At 46.2% G+C, this 21,914-nt stretch overlaps 1 protein-coding gene across 1 annotated transcript; it reads right to left on the bottom strand.

The window, feature by feature from the left end:
- Window positions 1-14,970: 14,970 nt before the first annotated feature.
- Window positions 14,971-21,235, bottom strand: LOC149335391 (uncharacterized). The gene is made up of 3 exons (XM_089553794.1): window positions 20,845-21,235; window positions 16,469-17,018; window positions 14,971-15,221 (listed from the first exon to the last, which is right to left on the bottom strand). The coding sequence occupies exons 1-3, from the start codon at window positions 21,226-21,228 to the stop codon at window positions 14,971-14,973; spliced, it is 1,185 nt and encodes a 394-aa protein (XP_089409920.1). The 5' UTR covers window positions 21,229-21,235.
- Window positions 21,236-21,914: the final 679 nt, after the last annotated feature.

Here is a 21,914-nt window from a genome sequence, read left to right as displayed (position 1 = left end):
TGGTGGTGTATTTTTATTTTACTTGCCTTGCAGGGCTTTTATCTAAGACAAACAAATTGTCTTTGTTGATATAATATAAAACGCAGACAGGTGACAAAATGTTTCTCTATTTATTCACACAATTTGCAGTATATTTACTGTTTGTCTGGTCATCAAGCTCGCGCCAGGTGATGTCATATCCGCTGCTAAGAACCCGCGACTGTGTGACGACACCATCAGAGCCATGAAGTTGTTTTGGGGGGGACATTAAAATATTAAAAAACGGAATATACGCGGTGTTACCGACGCTAATAGCACCATTATAACTCACTGTATGCAATCAACAGGCAAAACAGTTAACTAAGATTGTGTTTCTGGGCCCCTTTAAGGGCTAAGCCTCTGGTTTTAAAACCATAAATTTTACTCGTTCCTCTTCCGAAAGAACTTGCAGCGTCCGCGGTGGTGCTTTTGTCCCCTACATCCCCAATCCCCCCTCCTCCGACCCTCTTTCAACTTTATCATTTTCACTTTCCCTTTTTTGTCCACGCTGCGTAGCGACAATTCGGCTTAATGCCTAAGCCAAAGTTATAACATCTTTCGCTAATCAATGCGTTAAGCCACTAAGCTCAGGCCCGCAATTACGCTCTAGAATGATCTTCCTGACAACATAATCTCTCTCACAGATCCTGGAGAGCTTAAGAAACATCTATGTATATATTTATCGCCCTAGTATTGTTCGAAATGCACCACAGTTTCATTTGCCCTCAACGTTGTTTTCTGATGTACGACTGCTTCTGTTGCCCCTGGTTACCTCTTTTTCGCATATTCATGTTTCGCTCTTTTTTTGTTTTCTTTTTTCCTGGTTAATGTTATTTTAACTCCCTTTTGTATCAACTTCGTGTTCCTTTCGTGTATTTACCTTGTACCGCGTCCGTTGTACCGTTATTGTCGTTTATTATTTCGGCATATTCCTTTTTTTGATGTGCTCCCCTCACCCAATGCTCTTCGGGGCCTGTGAGGTAAAATAAATAAATAAATAAATAAATAAATAAATAAATAAATAAATAAATAAATAAATAAACAACTTAAGCGTGCAATGTCAAAATATTCATTGAAAAACCTGCTCAAAGCTAGTAGTGAATCCTCTAATGTGCAACAAGAACTCGGGCTAAAATCAAGTGCCTGGGTTTTGCCCGCTGCTTATCTAGCCCTCTATCGCCGTTTTCACATGACTTTCGCGTTGCATAGCAAAACAAATGTGATCTGGCTCTTCGATGCACCTTGCGGACCGTTCATGGGTATCTTGTTTATACTCTCACGAAAGGAGACCGGGAAGAAGACAAAAAAAAAGCTGTACTCGACCAGAATACTCCGATAACGGAGAAATTGGAGAACAATGGATCTCTCCTATTTATGTAAAGACTGTAGCAATGCAAACTCACGACTCCAAACAATAATGAAGGTCCGAACAGGCAGCGGCGACTACCTCTCTCAGTTGTCCTGATTGCGAACAAGATAAGGAGTACGGAATGAGGGCATGGTTGCAACAGCCCGAAGTACAAAGGATCTGGTCCAGTCAATAATGATGTTGGCTCCACCTTTTCCCCACCCGTTTTCTGTGCTTGTTACAGCCATGCTAAGATAAAGGGGTCTACAAAAGCCTGAGTCTTTCGTTGTTTAGGTCACTGCTCACTCCGTGACGAGACCTGGTGTGTCAGGAGCCTGGTGTTGGTTGGCTTTCGGGGCAAAGGACGAACCCAGAAGTCAACGCGACAAGACTACCCTGACGAACAAGTTGCAAAAGGTTCTCTTGGTGTGAAGGACATCATCTTTTTTCCGAACTGTACCTGTTTGCCTCTGCTAAGCCAACAACCTCACGTCCACTTCTTGAAACCAGTCGTGATCTGCGAAACCCATGACGAGGGTGAGGAGTCGAAGACACTAGAGACCCGTCACCGCAAAAAAAAAAAAAAAAACACCATCGTGCAGCGCAAGAGAGAGAGCTACGTGCTTACTCTGCTATTCGCCATCAAAACAAATAACAGCAGGACCAGTTACTGTAGTCTTTTTTTAGGCCCGGTGAACTCGTGTTCGATCTGTTTCCGGCGTTCATAACCAAGGGGCAAGTCGAAGAAGAGGCGCTGCGGGAAAAGAACAACCCGCTGCGAGTTCCCAGTAGTGAAGAAAAGTCAGGTGCCTCAACAGTTGCAGCGCTGATGATTAGTCAAGAACCTACAATTTAGTTTTACTCCGCAGTACAGCAATAATACCGAGACACAATACCTTTATTGCCCTTCCTACAGCATGCTGCTCCGGGTACTCTTCTTTAGATACCTTCTATGCGTAGCAGATCCGTTTAATTTTGCTACAGGAGCGCCAGCTGGCAAATCCTCTATGCAGCAGATTTGTCGGCCGCAACGAAATGCCAAAGACATCGGACAGCGCTCGATCTGCCCGTATACAAGGAAGACGACCATCATGAGCAACAGATTTCCCCGCAAAATAGACAGACTGGAGTGCCACTGCACGGAAAGCCTCTGCGGCTCCACCGATGACTTCAGGTGTAAAGAAGTGAGAAGCACATTTCAAGTCTGGTATTGCAACAGAAGTGACTGGTCCGTTCGTTTAGACAATGTTACGGTCACCACGGCATGCGTGTGAACTATCAGCGAAGCATATAATGGATATTTTGGGGAACCACAAACGAATGTAAACGCAACAAAGAAAGCTCCTCGTAAGTCGAAATTGCCGCCTGTCGAATTTCTCGTTTCCTGTAAAGAGAAAAAGAATCGGAATTAACCGTTTGCCGGTCCGAACTGCCGGATTTATCTTTATGTGTGCTCTTCCACGATTCTCGGTTTTCTGAACTGCAATGTTTTATTATTTTTGTTTTGGTCTTCGCTTCTTTCATTATATTTGCGTTCCGTGCTTTTCGTTTACAATGTTTTGAGAAGTGTTTTCGAGATGTCGGAAATACTATATTACTCTAACTTAAGGCACACTTCGGACAAAGTGAACTTGAATTATGTCGATATAATACTGCATTAGAATCATAAAAACGCTACTGTGACTGAAAAAGGAGCTTTTATAGCGAATAAAATGCAAAAGATTCAATTCGACGTTGGACTGATTTTGCCACTAAACTGCGTTGAGTCGACAAAATTTTTCGACGAGGATCGAGCAGACAAAGCAACTCAGCAAATCACTTTAAAACGAGCATAACTGAGTCGCTCACGTTGTCGACGTCAGGAGTTTGAATCGGGCTGCATTAAAATTTTTGTATTTAATGTTCTCATGAATAAATCTCTCGTTTGGTGCCGAATAAAAAATATTGGATCAGAAAAGAGCCAAAAATAGATTGTTACGAATAAAATAAAGTCGATGCTGTGGCCCCAGCGTATGTTCGAAGATGTATACATTTAACTCTCTAGAGGCGTTTAAGATATCCTTTGGTATGCGCCAGCGAATGTGGCCTAGTTAGCTAGGTATCACTATAGAGGAGGTCTCTACACCTGAGTGAATGGCGATGTGGCTGTCTTATGGAGGCAGAGCACGTTCTTTTCAGCGATGCTCCATTCTGAACATTTCGCCTTTCTCACAGAATCTGAGGCGGAAAAATTTTGCGAAAGCGGCATTTTTACCGAGTGTAAGAGAATTTCAGAGCATAAATTGCTTCACCTTTTACAAATCGCCGGCGTTTTCAAGCTGCTGTAGGTAAAACAGGCGTGAAATAGGGATTTCCGGACCTAGTTTAGGGAATTTTCGGTTAAGGAATGGACGATCACAGGCTCCTTGTGCAAAAATATTGATGCAGTGTAACGTGCAGTATTCTTTTCTCTTGCTATCCGCATTGTAACTTCTGACCGTGGCGTTCTTTTGCATTCGGATTGATTTTTCAGCCTTTTCAGATGTATTAGTAACAGCAAGTGCACCAAATGAAAGGCTTATTTTAGAAACTGCGGGGTTTTTATGTCTTGTCCACTGCAATTGAAAAGATTATAACAACAGTCCTCACACAACGAACACCCCAGGTGGATCAAGTGTGCTCTGTCTCGGAGATTCCGGCTGCACACGAGTCAAGTAAGTTTGTCATTGTAAATGCTGCGAATTTTAAAGCTAAGGGATGTCCGGGTTGATTACACGATCATTACATTGAAGCTGTAGACTATAGGTGCTACTACAGCCTTCTGCAGTACTACCATGAACTGCTCCATCGTAGGGGCTTATGCTTAGATAACAGCCTAGGTCGATCATTACTGGAAGCATTCTTCGTCTCCTAGCAGTCATGTGCCATCACTTGCATAAGAACACAGAAAAGCCTACCGCTGAGGCCAGCCCCATGTGTATAATCTAGTTAAATGTCCTGAAGGTTGTTTAGAAGCAGCCGTAAAGCCCCCAACGGATCTAGTTTACCGGCAAGAAAGACTGTCTTGCAGAGAAATACATAGCACTCCTGCCACCCTTCTTAGTGAAGCGATCAGAAGCTCCGTTATAGGCAGTACATAAGGTAATGTGGTACATCACTGTGAACACCATATAAGGAACACAGCGCAGATTTCAATCCTGTTGTATGCCTCTGCGATGGAGTCCGAGCAGAACCCGTGCGAATGCTGTTTAGTTCTGCTAGAATGTAAGAAACGTATTTTGGAAGAATTAAACAAGAAGCTAGTCCTTCTTGGTTTGTTTCAGCTGGAAACGCATGGTCATCCATCTTGTCTTGAGCAACATTGTTATGCGGGAAAGTGCACTTGCGGAATTCTGAATATCCCCTATTCCGCCACAGTTGTAACAGTGCAACACATTTCGTTAGAATGCTCAGCTCACGCATACGAGCGAGCATCCCACAAGATCAACATGGAGACGGCAAGAAAGGGACAAATGGAAATAAGGAAAACTTTGAGGTCACTGCAGCGACCCGCATTGGAGCAATGCGAAGGCAAAACGTCCACATACTATATCGACGTCCGTGGCTGTTCTAGCGTCCATGGGCTATATCGACGTCAATGGATTTTTTTATGTCTAAGCGTATTTTTTTCGCGTCTTTCGCGTTTAATTAGCTAATCAGACCTAATCAACCAAATTGTTCGCGCGGCAACATTTTATCACAAACTATCAGTCGCAGTCACACTTTCACACGTTTGCCCCGCCGCGGTGGCTCAGTGGTTACGGCGCTCGGCTGCTGACCCGAAAGACGCGGGTTCGATCCCGGCCGTGGCGGCTGAATTTCAATGGAGGCGAAATTCTAGAGGCCCGTCTTCTGTACGATGTCAGTGCACGTTAAAGAACCCCAGGTGGTCGAAATTTCCGGAACCCTTCATTACGGCGTCTCTCATAGCCTGAGTTCCTTTGGGACGTTAAACCCCAATAAACCAAACCAAACCAAACTTTCAGACGTTTATCTTCAGAGAACGACGTAATCGTGCGCACAAAATTGCTGACATTTTTTGCTGACGTGACTTCTTCTTCTTGTCCCTGTCTTTTTATTGCGCTTTTCTAAGTTCAACATGTATTACCAACTCGCCCAACTTTCTGCATTGCTTAATATACTAACCAGAGCGCCCATTTCTCGATGAAAGTCTTCCAAAGAGTTTTTGTGACTCACCCAGTGGTAGAGATTGGCTGGGACTGAGGCAGTACTAGACTGACAGCGCATGCCAAGAAGCAAAGGGCTGATTTCTGGATTGTTGCTTTGCTGCGATTTTATTTTAAGATCTTGTTTATCTTTTGTATGATTTGTCAACACACTGCCGGCGATGGCCTCGTGTGTGGGTTGCAGTACCTGTAAAGGCTACCGCATGCCTTCAAAACTGATAGCAAGAAAGCTGATACAGTTTCAGCCGCCAGACAGTAATTAGAAAGGGTGCTCAGAGACCATGCACAATTCTTGTTGTTGTTGTTGTTAGAACTCCCACCTGCGCAGGCCAGGAACAAGCTGCTTGGGTAAAGTTTTCAACTTCCATGGCTTACGTACTTTTAAGACTCACTGTCGGAAATTATAGGGTTTGTCACAGATTTTCTTTAGTGGTCCGTTTAACTGGTTTATCATACGCAATTCTGATTATTCCATACTAACCGTGGTGACGCAGTGCTTTAAGAGTTTTACAGATGATCCTGCTAGTTTGTTAAGGCTGGGATGATTTACAGCCAGTGATGTGAAGACACAATAATCCCTAATTGTGAGTGACTATTTCAGGCCTCGATGATGCCAATGCATAGCGAAAAATTGCGAAAATGTACAGCAATATGGCACGCAGGGAGTCAAACAACACACGTCATGGAGAGCAGCACAATCTAAGTGCGTGCATTTTTTGCGCGTAATGCTGCTTGTAACACATTTATTTCTGACATTGCTTTCGCGCTGCCTTTGATAGCAATGGCGGTCTCGACCCGCCGTTTCTTTACCGACCGCTCATTTGTACTTTGTTCCGGCTTTGAGTTGTGGCGACCAGGAGCAACGCAAGGACAAAGTCGGACGCAGCTACGCATCTCTGTGATAAAGAAGAGGTCACGAAACAACAGCGACATGTTCTTGTTTCCAACGTGCGATCAGAACAAACTCACGACGTCCTATAATAGAAGGCAAAACCTGCTGCAGTTCCTTCCTCCCTCGACTGTCCTGATTACGAATAAGATAACGACGTGGCAAAAAGCGTTGCATATTGTCATCCACTTCAATAATCCTTCTGCTATGAAATGTGGTGTGCCTGTAGCCTGGTGTCGGCCTTGAGTTCGCGGCAAAAGCGGAAACCTGAAGACAACACGAGAAAAAGACCTTGAGGAACGAGATCCAGAAGCTCTTCTGCAGTGAAGATCTTCTTTGGTTTTGCAGGCAGTCTCTGTTTCTCTCTGACAAACCTTCACCCAAGGTCAACTTTTAGGTGCTATTTGGAAGTTTTTAGGCGTTGTGATTCGATATCTGTGGGTGTCCACGACAGTGCTGGGAAGGAACTATGACCTCGAAGAACAAGTTACGTTCATTCCTATTGTTCTTAGGAAAGACGAGGTGCAAACCCCCGCTATTAACCACCAAGATGTCAGCAAGCCCAGTTGCCGCAGCCTTTCCCTTGGGGCATCGCTCTGCACTGCTTGTTGCTCATCAAGAAAGGCGGCGGTGAAGAAAAGACTGAACATAGCCTGAAGGATCAAGATCCCTAATTGAGGTGAAGAAGAGCCATTCGGCTTATTGATTCTACATACGGTAATCTAAAGAAAAATCTAAATTTCATTTCCTCCCCGAGTGTAAATACTAGACCCCTCCATCAGTTCTCGACAGCCCCTACTGCAACATGCTGCACTTCCGACTGTTCTTCGCGTACCTTCTTCTCTGCCCAGCGGATACGACGATCACTGGTCGACTATATTAGTTGTGCATATTGTTTCCGGGGCCACAATGTGAAACATTGGGACAGCGTTCGACTTGCCCGTATGAAAAATTGTGAACACTGGCTCGCGCAGATTTCCGGCCCGGATAACAGGAGTGAAGTGCCTCAGCACGGAAAGTCTCTGCAGTTACACTGGTGGTGGCAGGTGCAAAGAACGTAGAACTGATTATTTAGTGTGGTATTGCAACGGAACCGAAATCCGGTCTGCTGTTTCACGCATTGTAACGATTACAACGTCGTGTGTCTGCGCTGATAGTAAATTAGCTCCGGCATATCATGGGTACATGCGGAGCGTAATCGGCCACTGGAAGCCAGAGCTTATTAAAGCTCCATCTCCCCAATGTGATACGTTGTCGTAAAGCATAGGAAGATCATGCACCCGCACACACATAAAAAAAAAGTTCTAAACGCGCTGCCGCCAAGAAATCGGATAGCGGTGTGTAGTGAAGGTATTTCTTTCTGTAGAAACGGTACCGTGAGAAAAGAAAATTATGCGATCCTGTGAAAATTACACCACCTGTACAGCTTTTACAGTGCGGTTACATTCGCTGCCGGAACGGGCTGCTCTACCACTATATGTAAGCTTCTAGGCTCATCATTGCACCTGAATGCCACGTTTGAGTTTCAGTTCGCTTGGATGTTTGTTTGATTTGTAACATGTTCATTTTTTTTTTCTCCCGTTGCACTGTACTGCAAACTGTACATGGAAGCTCAGGCCTCGTCAGGCACTACAGCCTTTTGCCTCAGCTCCCTCTTTCTTGATAAGGAAGAAATAAAGAAATCTTGAAATCTTATTCCTTTCTTTTTGGCAAGAGCTTCTCTTTCTATGCTTTATTCTGAGTACCATGCCTATGGCTCCAAAAGTATTGAAAACTAATTATTGTGTTTCTATGATAACTGCAGCATTATAGCCATGAAAGACCGGTTAATCAGGGTGCCATTGATATTGTGAAGATTATCGTGTGCGCTGCCAGGAAGGTACTACGTGTGCTGCTTCCGGTTGCCGACAAACGGACCAAGAGGGTCGGTACGAGAGGCCATTTTTATACCATGAATTACGTCGCCACAGGGCACTTAGGGCAGAGGAAAACCGGCAAAGAGAGTGGACAGTGCTCCTTAGCCGTTGTGTGAAACAATAACAGGCTTGCAAGAATACTACATATGTGTACCCCTGTTTGGCTTCCTTTTCAGCGAAGCGTAGTGTTTTTATTCAGCTTCTCTACTTACTTTGTAGTTGTGTGATTCCCTTTTATGTAATTCAAATGAAAACAACTTATTTTCAGAGGTGTAAATAAACCTCGTGTGCCCATAGAATCACTTATTCAGACTGCCATTACAGGCGAAGAAGTCACGGCTGACGATCATGGCTGACGCAGGGCGCCGAAGCTCTAGGACTAGGATGCCGATGATTACCCAGCACCTCACAACATATGTTTTACGAGGCGGCCAGCCGAAGAATGAGACGCGATGGACAATGGGCAAGAGATGATGTAATGACCGCTGGACTAGAATGAGCGCCCCGTCCCGCGCCACATGCCAGCTTCGTCTTCTTCAGTAAAATGGCAGTTTGGGCGAGTTGGTTAAGCATCTTGTAATAAAACAGCGCAAGGACACAGGACGAGAACGGAGAGAAGACACACAATATCACAATATCCTCAATATCCTCTGTGATGGCTCTGAAGTCTCGCATGCGCTCTTTTGAGACGATGACTGTTCGCGAAACAGGTGAAGAGCGACAGCCTTTTCTGAAGCACGATCAGGCGAGCACCCAGTACCACTTGTGCTCCCTTTCACTGCACCCGATTAGAAAAGGCGAGCTATTCATCGCCGCCCAACAAGCCACTGTCAGCCCGTGCGCCTTTGCTGTGCTAGAAGTAAAGAGTGAAACAATGAATTGAAAGGTCCACACCGTTTATGCGAGGGATGGGGTATTAAAAAAAGAACGTTGCATAAGCCCTGTTTTAGTAAGCCTAATCACCTGACCTAAGCTTGAAATATTGGTCACATGAAACCAACAATGACGCCCATGTGACTTAGCAGACAATTTATTTATTTCCTAGCCTGTCTTAAAAGGTGAGTTTGTGCTTTTCAGACAATACCTGCTACAAGTTCGCCAAAAGAACTTATGTGATCTGCTGTCGTACTTTTTGACACCCCCATCCGTTCCACCTTGATCCGTGTAATCTCATCTGCTTTAGTCAGGTTCCCCCTTTTATTGTACACGCTGCGTAGACGCCGATTTCGCTGAATAGCTAAGCTAGAACTATCACAGCTTTCGCTGATTAATGCCCTAAGCCCTTCAGAATAGGTCTCCGGGTATCTTCCTTTGCGACGACATCTCAAAAGGTGCAGCGTCCAAACAGTGCTCGAAAATTCTATTCAGGGCTCGCAATGGGTCCATGGCAACTGGAGGCCAAGTCAAGTGCGTGGCTATTGCCCGGTGCTTATCTAGCCCTCCATCTCGTATTGCCGTTTTTACATCACTTTCGCGTTGTGTTGCAAAGAATATGCAACCTGGCCTTTCAGTGGACCTTGCCGATCGTTCGTAGCTATCTTGTTTCACCTTTCACGATGGGAGACCAGGAAGAAGATGACCAAAAAACCACGCACTTCCCCGCATTGTTGCAAAAAGGGACAGATTGGAGAACAATGCAGTTACCCTCTTTCTGCGAGCACGGCAGCTATGCAAACTAACGAATCCAAATAATATCGAAGGACTGGACAGAGAGGGACTACTTCTTCTCTCAATAGCTCTGACAGAGATCAAGATAAGAGGAACAGAGGTTGCGGCAGTTGGTCATTGTTCCTAGAGCGTCATTGACAACGGATAAGATCCAATCGATAACGCTGTGTGCTCTGGCCATTTCCGTGCCCGTATTTAGAGCTTCTGCAGCCATGCTAAGATAAACCAAGCTACAAAAGCGTGGGTACTCCGTTATTTAATTCAGTGCTCACTCTACGGCGAGACCTGGTGCTTCAGGAGCCTGGTGTTTGTTGGCTTTCGAGACAGAGGACCACCTAGAAGACAACACGTGAAGACTACCCTGTGGAACAAGCTGCAAAAGTGTCTCTGGTGTGAAGAACGCCATCCCTTTTAAGAACTATACCTGCACGGCACTGACAAGACTTCACGTGACGTAGTTTTTGGAGCCATTCGTGATCATCGAAGCTTACTACAAGGGTGAGAACTTGGATTCTAGACACCAGTTGCTCAAAAAAAAATTGCGCCCAGTCGCACCGTGTAAAGAAGAGTTTCGTGTATACATCTGCTTCTGACCAAAAAGACGACAGCGGTGCCAGTTACGGCAGTCTTTTTCGGCCTTGTGCACTCGTATTTCTCTGTGTCCGTAACGAAGGCTCAAGTCGGAGCGAAGAGACTGCAAGCACTGAAAGGAGGAGCCTACAGGCGTTTCTTAAAAGTTAAGAAAAGCCAAGTTCCTCAACAGTTCTACCCCTGCTAATTGGTCGAGGTCCTACAACGTTTCAGGTGCCTTCGTTGGACTGTTAACTGCAACAGCAACAACGCCGAGATACAAGCCCTTTAGACACCTTCCTACAACATGCTGCTCAGGGGACTATTCCTCGCATACTTCCTTCTATGCGTAGCAGATCCGTTGAATTTTGTTAGGGGAGTGCCAGCCAGGCAATTCTCCATGGAGAGCAGCTGTCGGCCGCAACAAAATGCCGATGACATGGGGATGCGCTCGACCTGCCCCTATATAAGGAAGTTTACCTTCATCCGGAACAGATTCCCGCGTGTGATACCGAGAGTGAAGTGCCTCTGCACGGAGAGCCTCTGCGCTTCCACCGGTGACTTCAGGTGTAAAGAAGTGAAGAGCAAATTTGATGTGTGGCTTTGCGAGGGAAAAGATTTGTCCGTTCGTTTAGACACAGTTGAGGTTACCACGGCATGCGTGTGCGCTAGCAACAAACTAAGTATTGCAAATGAATATACGAAACGACCGAACGTAAATATAACGGAAAAAGCTACTGTTAAGCCGTCATCGCCGCCTGTCGAATTCCTCGTTTCGTGCAAAGAGAAAAATGACCCAAGAAACGTGTTACCATCTAGGTTAGCCCCCAAGGGAGGAAAAGTTAAACGTAAGGCCACCGCAAAGCCACCAGTGCCGAAGTGGCTGGGTTAGGAACCAGCACTACTGGATTTATTTTTATGCGTGTCCTTACTTGCTACTCCTTTTGCTGAAATGCACTGCGCTATTCTTTTTGTTCTGGTCTTCTTTTGTTATATTTGTAACCCATGATTCTCGTGTCTATTGTTTCGAGAAGTTTCTCTCTTGAGTTAATATATTACTTCACCTTAAACGGACAAAGCCGGCAAACTGGACTTGAATTATATCTATTTAATATGGCATTAACGTGATAAAAACTGTAGTGTCTCTGAAAAAGGAGCTTTTGTAATGAATAAGTTACCATCTCAGCAACGTTAACATCTGGGATGTAATTACATTTTCCTCCGGATATGCCACCAGGCAAAGGCATCAACTAACTGTGACACCATTCCATGTGAAAAAATAACAGTTGTAAATATTCTTTTTTTTTTCCAGGATTCTAACTGACTGGAATAACTTAAATAATACCACAGTGACTCAACCTTTACTTTCTTTGTTTGCCGCCATTCTGTGCTGACAGCGCAAAAGCTCAGATGTGCCTACTGTGCTTTTTTTTTCAGGGCATTAATTGTTTTGCCTATTTTGCAGTGCATTGTTTTGAAAAAGGGTGCTTGTTGTGTATAGTATCATGACAGTGTGTTTTGTCTTCACTTTGTTCTGCGGCCTACAGTTATTTTTGTGCTGTTACACTCCCACCCTGCTAAAATACCTTGTGGATTGAAGTATCTGTAAATAAATAAATAAATAGAAAATTCCAAAAAATGAAATGCCATCATTGGCCGATTTCGCAAGCAAGTGACCTTGCATTGAGGCAGTTCTTTTTTTTTTTTTTTTTGCGCGCGGATCCAGCAGATGATGCAACATCGCCATTCACTTGAAAACAGGCATTACGGAGTCGGTTTCGTTGTCGACGTCTCGAGTTTGAATCATGTGGCATAAAAATTTTTGTAATCAATGTTCTCAAGGATAAATCTGTCTTTTGCTGCCGGAAAAAAGATTAATATATCCAAAAGAACCAGAAACTCAACTTTTATAAAGAATATAAAGTCGATTCAGTGGGCCCGGGTGTCATTATGATGGTGGATACATTTACGTAACTCTGTAGAGGCGTTTAAGATGTAATTTGGTATGTGCCGGCGAGTGCGGCCTAGCGTATACCTGCCGGCGAGTGCTAAGCGTATACCTAGTCGGGTATCACTAAAGGAGGCCTCTGCACCTGGGTGAATGGCGATGTGGCTGTATTTTGCAGGCAGAGCATTTTCCTTGCAGCGATGCTCCCTTCAGAAAATTTTGCCTTTCTCACAGAATCTGAGCCGGTAAGTTTTGCGAAAACGGAATTTTTGTGGAGTTCTAGACAATTTAAGTGCAGAAATTGCCTAAGGTTTTTTTTTTTTTTCATATCGCCGGCGTTTTCAAGCGGCTGTAGGCAAAACAGGCGTGAAATAGGGTTTCCGGACCCAGTTTAGGGAATTTTTGGTTACCTAATGGAAGATCACAGGCTCCCTGCGCATAAATACTGATGCAGTGTAGCGTGTAGTATTCCTCTTTCTCACTCTCCGCATTTCTATATGTCACTTATGACTGTAGCGTTCTGTTGCATTCGGGTTGATTTTTGCGCCTTTTGAGATGTATTAGTGAAAGCAAGTGCACAAACTAAAAGGCTACTGTTAGAAACTGCGGGGGGTTTTTATGTGTCGTCTATTTAAATTAATAAAAAAATTGGCCTTGGCTTCGCTCTGCTATGCCAGGATATACGTAGCGTGAGGTGAGGGCGAGGTGTCCACATCTCGGCGACGCCGCTTTGCTAGGCGTTCCTCTCGTTGCTATGGCGTCTCCGCTGCGCGCCTGGCCTTAGCCTGTTCGTTCTGCCTGTGGTTAACCGCTAAATGGCAGGCAACCATTTCGGGATATGGAAAATTAAACTTTTCCGCTCAGCAGCGGCTTTGCTTTCCTTCTACATGGCTGTAGGCTGGCTGTCGTTCCTCACCATCCTCCTCTTCTTGTCGGCTCCGGCCGCACCAGCTGCGCGTAGTGACGTCACTTGCTCCTCGCGCATGCGCAGTATGGTCGTGCAAGAGAGCACGCGAAACTGCTCAACCTCGGCCAGTGCAGCTCAGGCTACAAAAATCACCAAAACGCTGAAGCACCGTACGAGTATCGAGCGTTAGCAATATCGACTGAATGTTGAGTCATTAGCCATTTTCACTTTATCCGGTACAAATTTTTCGTTACATTCGGATATCTACTGTTTTGATGCCAGCGTATACAGCGCAAGAAGGCAACCAGTTTGACACCACTTCGGATGTCCTGCGTGGATTAGTTTGGTCGTAAGGACATTTTCCCACAGCCAAATTTTATCACACACTATCTGTCGCGGTCACACTTCAAACATTTATCTTCAGGGAACGACGTAATCATGCGTAAACATTTGCGGTCTCTTTACTGTCGCGACAGAGCCATTAATGCTTTGCAATAGTAAACAAACCTGAGCGCTCCATTTTTGTCGAAAGTCTTGCAAAGAGTTTTTGTGACTCAGGCAGTGGTAGGCTGACAGCGCACACCAAGAAGCAAAGGGCTGATTCCTGGATTATTGTCGATTTTATTTTAAGATCTTGTTTATCTCTTGTACGCTTCGTCCATGCACTGCCGCCTAAGAGCTTGCGTGTGGGTGGCCATACCTACAAAAAAGATAGCGAGCGCGAAAGCTACCGCATGCCGTCAAAACTGATGGCGAAAAAACTGATAGCTGCAGCCGCCAGACAGCAATTAGATAAAGGGTGTTCCGGCACCATGCCCTATTTTTGGTTGCTGTTGTTGTTAGAACACGCACCTGCTCAGACCAGGAACAAGACGAGGAAGTGGGACTCATTCCCGTGTTGCTGTTATAATAAACCCATTGCACAAAAGCAGCGGACTCGGGAGCCAGCAGGACAATGCTCAGCGCAAAATCACGAAAGCAATTATTTGCGTGATAGCCAGGAGACCACTGTTGTGTGCAAACTTACGAAAACAACGTGAAGCGTTCATAACACCACGACTGCGGAACTGCCCATTTCTCCGTCGCATGTGTTCAGTGCAAAGGAGATAAGACCCCCAATAAGCAGGGCAAGGGTCACGCCTAGGCTGCCTGGCATCGTGAGTCAGTTTTCGCCTCAGAAACTTGGTTCACAGAAAAAAGTTTACAGGAAAGAGTAAACAGTTAGCTTAAAAATGTGAGCCCTGAAAAACTATAAACATTCGAAATTCATCCCGTAAACTTCGGTCAGCGCGGCGCTAAAATTCATTGTCCTCTGTGCGCACATTATTATCACTTGTTCAAAGAGATCTCACAAATGATTCAGAGTATGAGCTTAAATGAATGTCTTGGCCTGAAGGATAGCAACATCTATAGGCAGCCTATATATGGATCAAGGAAGGTTTTGTTCATCATTGAGCGGATGTGCTCCGATGTGCTCTCGGTCCCATCACAGACAAGAACGTCAAGTGTGCGGAGGGTAGGTGGCGTTCGCAGTGCTGCAGTTATGGTTTTCACCGCAGGCGAGAACGTGGGAGCGAAATCCCTTGAGCAGGTAGAGGAGCACCACGAGGAACAGCGAGCCTGTTCCAACGGCGGCGGTGAACCCGATGACGTCGCAGCCCCTGTCCAGAGGTACAGGCCTCGCGGCCGGCGGTCCAAAAGCTCGGACCTCTCGCTTCGCCACTGGAGGCACTAGCGGCGCTGGTGGCACCGCTGAAACAAAAAAACAGAATAAGTGCCCCTACCTGCTTTTCACTTGATGAAAACGGTGCCTATTGCCTTCTGCGGACGGCAAATTCTAAAGTTTTATGGGGAGCATACAGTGGGGAGCATCTCGGTTCACAGCCAGACTTGAAGACCCATACAATGAGCTCACCAAAGCTTGCTTTCGGGCGGCTCAGGAAGAAATAAAAAGAAATGAAAACGATGCGCGATCACAGGTTTCATAACGGGTACAACAACTATTTCTCGGTGTAACCACATTAAGCAAAACTAGTTTGGGCGAGTTGGTTCATGCTGAAAGAAAAAACTGGTAATGGCGCAAGAAACGGGGACACAGAAGGCACACAAAAGGCAGGACTGACGCCAACTCGAGACTGGCACGTTGAGACGGCAATCAGGTTGAGACACGTAATGGCAGGTTCGGTGCGGAAGCTTCGAAAGAGGAAAGGGCCCATTGTAGGAGAAATATGGTCAAGTAAAACTAGTTTGGGCGAGTTGGTTCATGTTGTTTCATGTTGTTTCCTCTTTCGAAGCTTCCGCACCGAACCTGCCATTACGTGTCTCAACCTGATTGCCGTCTCAATGTGCCAGTCTCGAGTTGGCGTCAGTCCTGTCTTTTGTGTGCCTTCTGTGTCCCCGTTTCTTGCGTCATTACCAGTTTTTTCTTGTAACCACATTGTCGTTCACGGGGCGTAAGCGAGCAACCAGATCAGGAAAGTTTGGGACATAACAAGTCGTTTGACAGCTAAGCGATCGCCCCTCTGCCTTATGCGTGACAAGGATTTCGATAGTAACCATTTGAGATAGGGTGAACTAAGGCAGCGACAATAGGAATACACATAAGGAGCGCCGTTGTGTGTATTCTTTTTTTCCCTATCTAAGCTCATGGTGTTTATCTTAAATGGCATAGCAACTCGTCCAAGCTTCTGCTATACTCTAATAGTAAGCATCCGTGGCAAAGTCCATTCCAGGCCAACACTTCCCCATTCACCTCCAGTTGGCCCTGTCCCACCTCAGCTGCGGCCACCGTATCCCTGCATTGATAATGTGATCTCCCCACCCTACTCTAACCTCTACCTACTTTTTTCATATCTTCAAATCTACTGTGCTACACGACCGTTCCATTGATTACCTGTGTCCCCTGCATTTCATTGCATTCAGTACAGTAGCATGCTGCAACATACTGTTCTAATACGGTGTAAAATCTTCCGCACAGGACGTAAACTGGCCGCCCTTACCACTTCTGGCGGAGGAGCTGAAGGGCAGCCTCACGACGGCGCTGTCTTCGACCGAAGAGCCTGCGCCCCCTCCCTTGCTCTGGTCAGAGGTTATGTCTCGCATACTCCCCACCAGGACGTCCAGGAGACGCGAGGCATCCACGTCGGAACCCTTCCGAGGCCCCAGCTTTGGGGTCCTAGAGCAGGAAGGTACGCTGGACTTTCTGCGCGACCCTTCGGAGGATGTCCCCGCGGGAGTCTTGAACGACTTCGTCGTCGATCGGGTGACTTCAGCTGAAGACAGACCCGACTGCCTCGCGTCCTGCTTATCCCGTGGGACGGTGGAAGAGCTCCACGTTTGCTCCGGTGATGGCGGCGCGGTGTCCTGCTTGCTTTTGCTGGCCGAGTTCGTCGGCTGATCGAGGGCGCTGGGACGTTTCGACGAGCCGGAGAGCAGGCCGCGCTTCTTGTTCAAAGGCGACAGCGGCTCGTCGGTGCTCCCGGTGTCCCTGGAGATCGTCACCAGGGACTCACTCGTCGCGCCCGGTGACACTGGGTGCGCTGCCTGATCCTGTGTACATTTAACAACGGCAAGCAGAGATTAGTGCACCCAATGAACGCTTGTACCTGTATAGCACGGTTCTTTTCTTTTTCTTCATTCTCTCTCATTTTAATTCTCTCTCATTATCTCATTCCTTTTCTCTCTCTCGTCATTGCCCACCACTCCTATTCGCATTTGGTGATGATTGTTACAATGATGTACAAAAATTTTCCGACAGGCTGACCGACTGATTTATTGTACTGTATTGTATTGTATTCTATTGTGTTGTATTATATTGTATTGTGCTGCATTGTATTGTATTGTATTGCATTGTATTGTATTGTATTGTATTGTATTGTATTGTATTCTATTGTGTTGTATTATATTGTATTGTGCTGCATTGTATTGTATTGTATTGCATTGTATTGCATTGTATTGTATTGTATTGTATTGTATTGTATTGTATTGTATTGTATTGTATTGTATTGTATTGTATTGTATTGTATTGTATTGTATTGGGTTTTATGGCGCATAAGCAACTCAGACCATCATGCGCCAAACACATGATATGATTTCTTTCAAAAATTGGTCGTCCTCAGTCACAGTCCTTGTCCGGACAAGGACTCCGAAGAGCCCAACAAATCAAGTAATGACCTCAGCCTTCTTCTATGGCCTCAGAAAAGGATGAGGACCATCACGAAATGTGTCAAAGCCCAAGGTAAGAACTTTTAGAGTTCATAGTTTTTGCGATAATATAGTTTGCTTTCATGAAACTACAAACAGATGGAATATCTACAAGAGAATTATCTCCTAAAAGTAAATTGTCATGGAAGGGAAGGTGTTCACTGTAATATACAGTAAAATATTTTTTCCTTAGTTGTTCGAGTTCTCTGAACGAAAATAAATGTGATTTACTGTGAGCTCACCTCCACATTTATCACGTAGAGGTTGGTCTTGTTTTTTCAGGGGAAAGTTAGGTGTTAGGTGTGCGTTTCCGATGCGTATGCGGCATAAAATTACCTTATAGCACGTTCCTGATGCCTGCATGATCTCCATTCTCCTAGAATGGGTTTTACTAAATGTAGTTTGTTATTTTCTTCACTATTCCACGTAGACTGCCATTTTTCTTCTAGTTTATCTTTTACTAACTTTATGCAATCTGCATACTTTGGTTGATTCAGTTTTACGTGAGAATTTCGCGGAACCGAGATTCGAACCCCGGTCGTCTTGCACGCGACGCGCATATTACACCTCTACGCCACCGCCAAGAGAAGGCAAGTGTATCAGGAGGCGGCAGGAGGTTCAGTGGGCGGATGAGATAAACAAATTTGCGAGGACAGGGTGGCCGCAGCTGGCGAAGGACAGGGTCAATTGGAGAGACATGGGAGAGGCCTTGCCCTGCAGTGGGCGCAGTCAGGCTGCTGCTCATGATGATGATGATGATGACGACAGCTCTTTTACTGTCCCCAGCCTCAACTCATATCAGAAAGAACAAAAGAGCCTAAGCCATAGATGTGCGTCTGTTGCTGTATCAAAGCTGCGGGACCGGTGGCAGATTTGGATGAGCGTATAGTCATATTAGAACAAAATAAGAAAGCGACCGTGTGCTTCAGTTTTTAGTGTGTGTTAAACAGATCTAGGCAACAAATTATTTTGTACCGAGACAACACAGCAGCTATCGGAAGGAGGAATTCACTAATGCAAAGGGGAATGTCAGAAAAGAAAACGAAGTTCTTGCTGTTAATTTCCACACCTACACTGTGACTGCGGCAGCAGTACATCGCCTATCGGACATAGATTCCCAGAGTATGTATATCTTAGCAAATGATGCTGGTCTGCAGATCCAGCATAAACAGTTTCATATAGTTTTCAGCAAGGTTGAAACACGGCCTGTATTGTCTAAAAGCCTCAACCTGAAGCTACGGACGGAGTCAAAAGATTCGAATTCTGAACACTGCGTTAAAGGCTCAATATTGGCGACCTCTGCGTATCGAGCGCCGAGCTATCTCGACTGTTTAAAATACAGGCGCAAGCCAGAGGAACCATTTTTGTAGAGGAAATGCGTCACGTGTATTGCCTGGTCCATGATCTTCTCGAGGCGGTTGTTCTACTTGATTGTGGAGAAATGCGAAATTCCTGCAAATAAAACAGATCATTCCACCACGTGCAGAGTGACTGATAAGGGTCTGCATGTTGTTTCGAAGATTTTGCCCAGTCTCAGAGCGAGGACCCAAGGATGTCAAAGACCGCGATGCTGGCCTGGTGCGCCCCGCCCGGGTGCATCGATAGCTTTGACGTTAAGCTACTCAGCCTAAAGTCGCGGTGATCCCGAAAGCGGTGATCACACTTCGATGTAGGCGAAATCCAAAGACGAGTGTGTACTCCGCAATTTAAACGCCGGTTGGAGGAACCCTGTAGTAAGCATAACACAATGAGTCAGCCTATGTTTACAGCCTTCCTGGTTTTATATCTTGTACGTGGGCTTCGCGGAGTGTTTTTAGCAAACTCTCGAGGACAAATTATTTCCGTGTGGGTACTTTCTTTCACTAGGCTGATTAACTGGTTACCCGTGGGCAGGGATTGGCTCTCGCGCTTTTAGGAGAGGTTACACGAAGTTAAGAATTAAGAGAATTGCGCGGTAGCTAACACTGAATCTACACCTTGGCTGGTATAATTTAACACTCATTTTCATTCCACCCTATTCCTTATTTTACGCTCTTCGTAAGTGGCTCAAGCAGGCTGATGACCCTACCATTGCAGGGAGTAATCCGATCATTCACAGGAAAATGCACAATGACACGGAGTTCATATTAAGAAGCCACTGGGTGTCCTGCCCGAAAGCGAATGGGGGAAAACTGGGGAATGGAAAGGCAAAAAAATTGGAGACGACACTTAAGCTTCGCCTTATGGGTATGAAGCGATAGCGTAGTGGGTTAGGCTTTCAATTGTGAGCAGTTTGACACCTTTTAACGCATTTCACTTTTTAAATTGTTTCAATTATGTATTGATGAATTAAACACTACATTTTCGTAATTAGTATCATCAAGCATTGGCTTCTCGTTCTGAATATTTTGACACCTCTGAAACCCCTTTTTCCAGTATTTTTCATTTATTTAATTAGAACGACTTCATTAACTCGTCATTGCCTATCGCACACAATCATCAATAACTAGAACCAAAAAATACCAAGGTGCGATTTGTTTTTTACGCAGCCCCCGATTATTTTCGTCACGCGGTGCCGACTACGCCGACGGCTTCTCGACCGAACGAGCTGTATACGCTTTCGCATAAAACATACTGCGCACTGTCTACGGAGCGTGTGTTCGCAGGTCCAACCTCCGTGACCTCGAGACCATTCTGTCACACCCAACAACGCAATTTTCAGAAGCCGCAACAGGCACCGCGCTGAGGCCGTGGGAGCGGCTAATAGGATGCAACAAATCAGCCACGGGGTCAAATTTTTGGATGTTTCGTTTTGTTGGTTCATTGGTTTATAGGAGTTTAACGTCCCAAAGCGACTCAGACTATAGGGACGTCGTAGTGAATGGTTCTGGAAATATCGACCACCTGACACGTGTACTGACATCGCACAGTACACGTGCCTCTATTATTTCGCCTCCATCGACATTCGACCGCCGCGGCCGGGATCGAACCCGCGTCTTTCGGGTCAGCAGCCGAGCGCCATAACCACAGAGCCACCGCGGCGGCGTTTCGTTTTGTGTTCACTTTCCACCCTTATAATTGGCATCAACAGCCACTGCCTTAATCGCCTTGAAGCCACCACCTCGGACAAAACTAAAGGAAAATGGAAACAAAAGGCACACAACTCAGCCCATGGCTGCCCTCTTCAAATTACCTGTTCCACTCTCCAAGGCTCGGTGGAAGAAGCCTCTAGAAGGAATGCAGAAGGCTTGTCCTTCTTCTTAGCGTCGACGCTTCTGGAGCCGCTGACCTTGGATACGCTGCTCCGCCTGCTCCTCTTGACCTTGGACTCGCTGCTCCTCCGCTGCTCCTTCGAGGTCGGCTTCTTTTTCTTGCTTGCCTTGCTGTCCTTGGGCGCGGAGGAGGAGGAGGGACGTGAGCGCAGGGGCGGCGTGCGGCCCGCCGTGGCCTGCACCGTTCCCGGGCTGCCAGCCGGGTTGCAGTCGCTGGACTGATGCGTGTCTTCGTGCGCGCTGCCGACTGTCCCCGTGACCGTGTCGGTCATCGCGGTCTCCGTGTTCTGAGGCTTGGACGTCATGGCTGCGGCTGCTTCGACTTGTGGTCAGAGTTGGTTGTTTGACCGAGGAGCTCTTCGACCGTCCTCTCGACTCGGATGCCTTGTTCTTCTTCTTCTTGTCTTCTGCGCGTGCTTCCTCGTGCCCCCACGAATTTTTTTTTTGTTTCTGTTTCACACCCTCCGCATTGGTGGCTATCATGTGTGCATAATTATTGTACTTTACACGGAGTTCGCATCAAATATGGGCCTCAAACGCTCTTGTCTGTAATGGCCTCCTCCTTGCGCTTCTAGTCAAGAACCCATTCTTCTGTCTTCTGCTCTAGCTGGTTTCAAGCCACCACCCGGCGAAGTTCCTTTGCTTCATCGCCTTCATTACCATAACTATTATCGGGACCGGAGACTCCCCCGGTGTTGCTCTCCCGTGTGCTTTTCTTTTGGCTTTAGTATTGTAGGGTCTGCTCGCGGGCAAGTCAAATCTCGCGCCGCTCACCGTGGGTAGTCTCGGACCCTTCTTCCCGAGTGGTGGGGCGGGGGGAGAGAGGCAGAGAGGCGGGGAGAAAGCCTTTATAAGGCGAGACCGGAGAGGCTCGCGGTCTCTTGCTCTCGGACCAGCCCTGCGGACGGACCACCTGACCCAGCTGCCACGACGACGACCGGCCCCCTCATGTGAGAATAAACCGTTTGTACGAAGTCCTGCCTCGAGTGAC

This window comes from Amblyomma mixtum, chromosome 7, assembly GCF_055824585.1.
Source record: "Amblyomma mixtum isolate Tamu chromosome 7, ASM5582458v1, whole genome shotgun sequence".
NCBI lineage: Eukaryota > Metazoa > Arthropoda > Arachnida > Ixodida > Ixodidae > Amblyomma > Amblyomma mixtum.
This window is presented reverse-complemented; position numbering and strand designations above follow the sequence as displayed.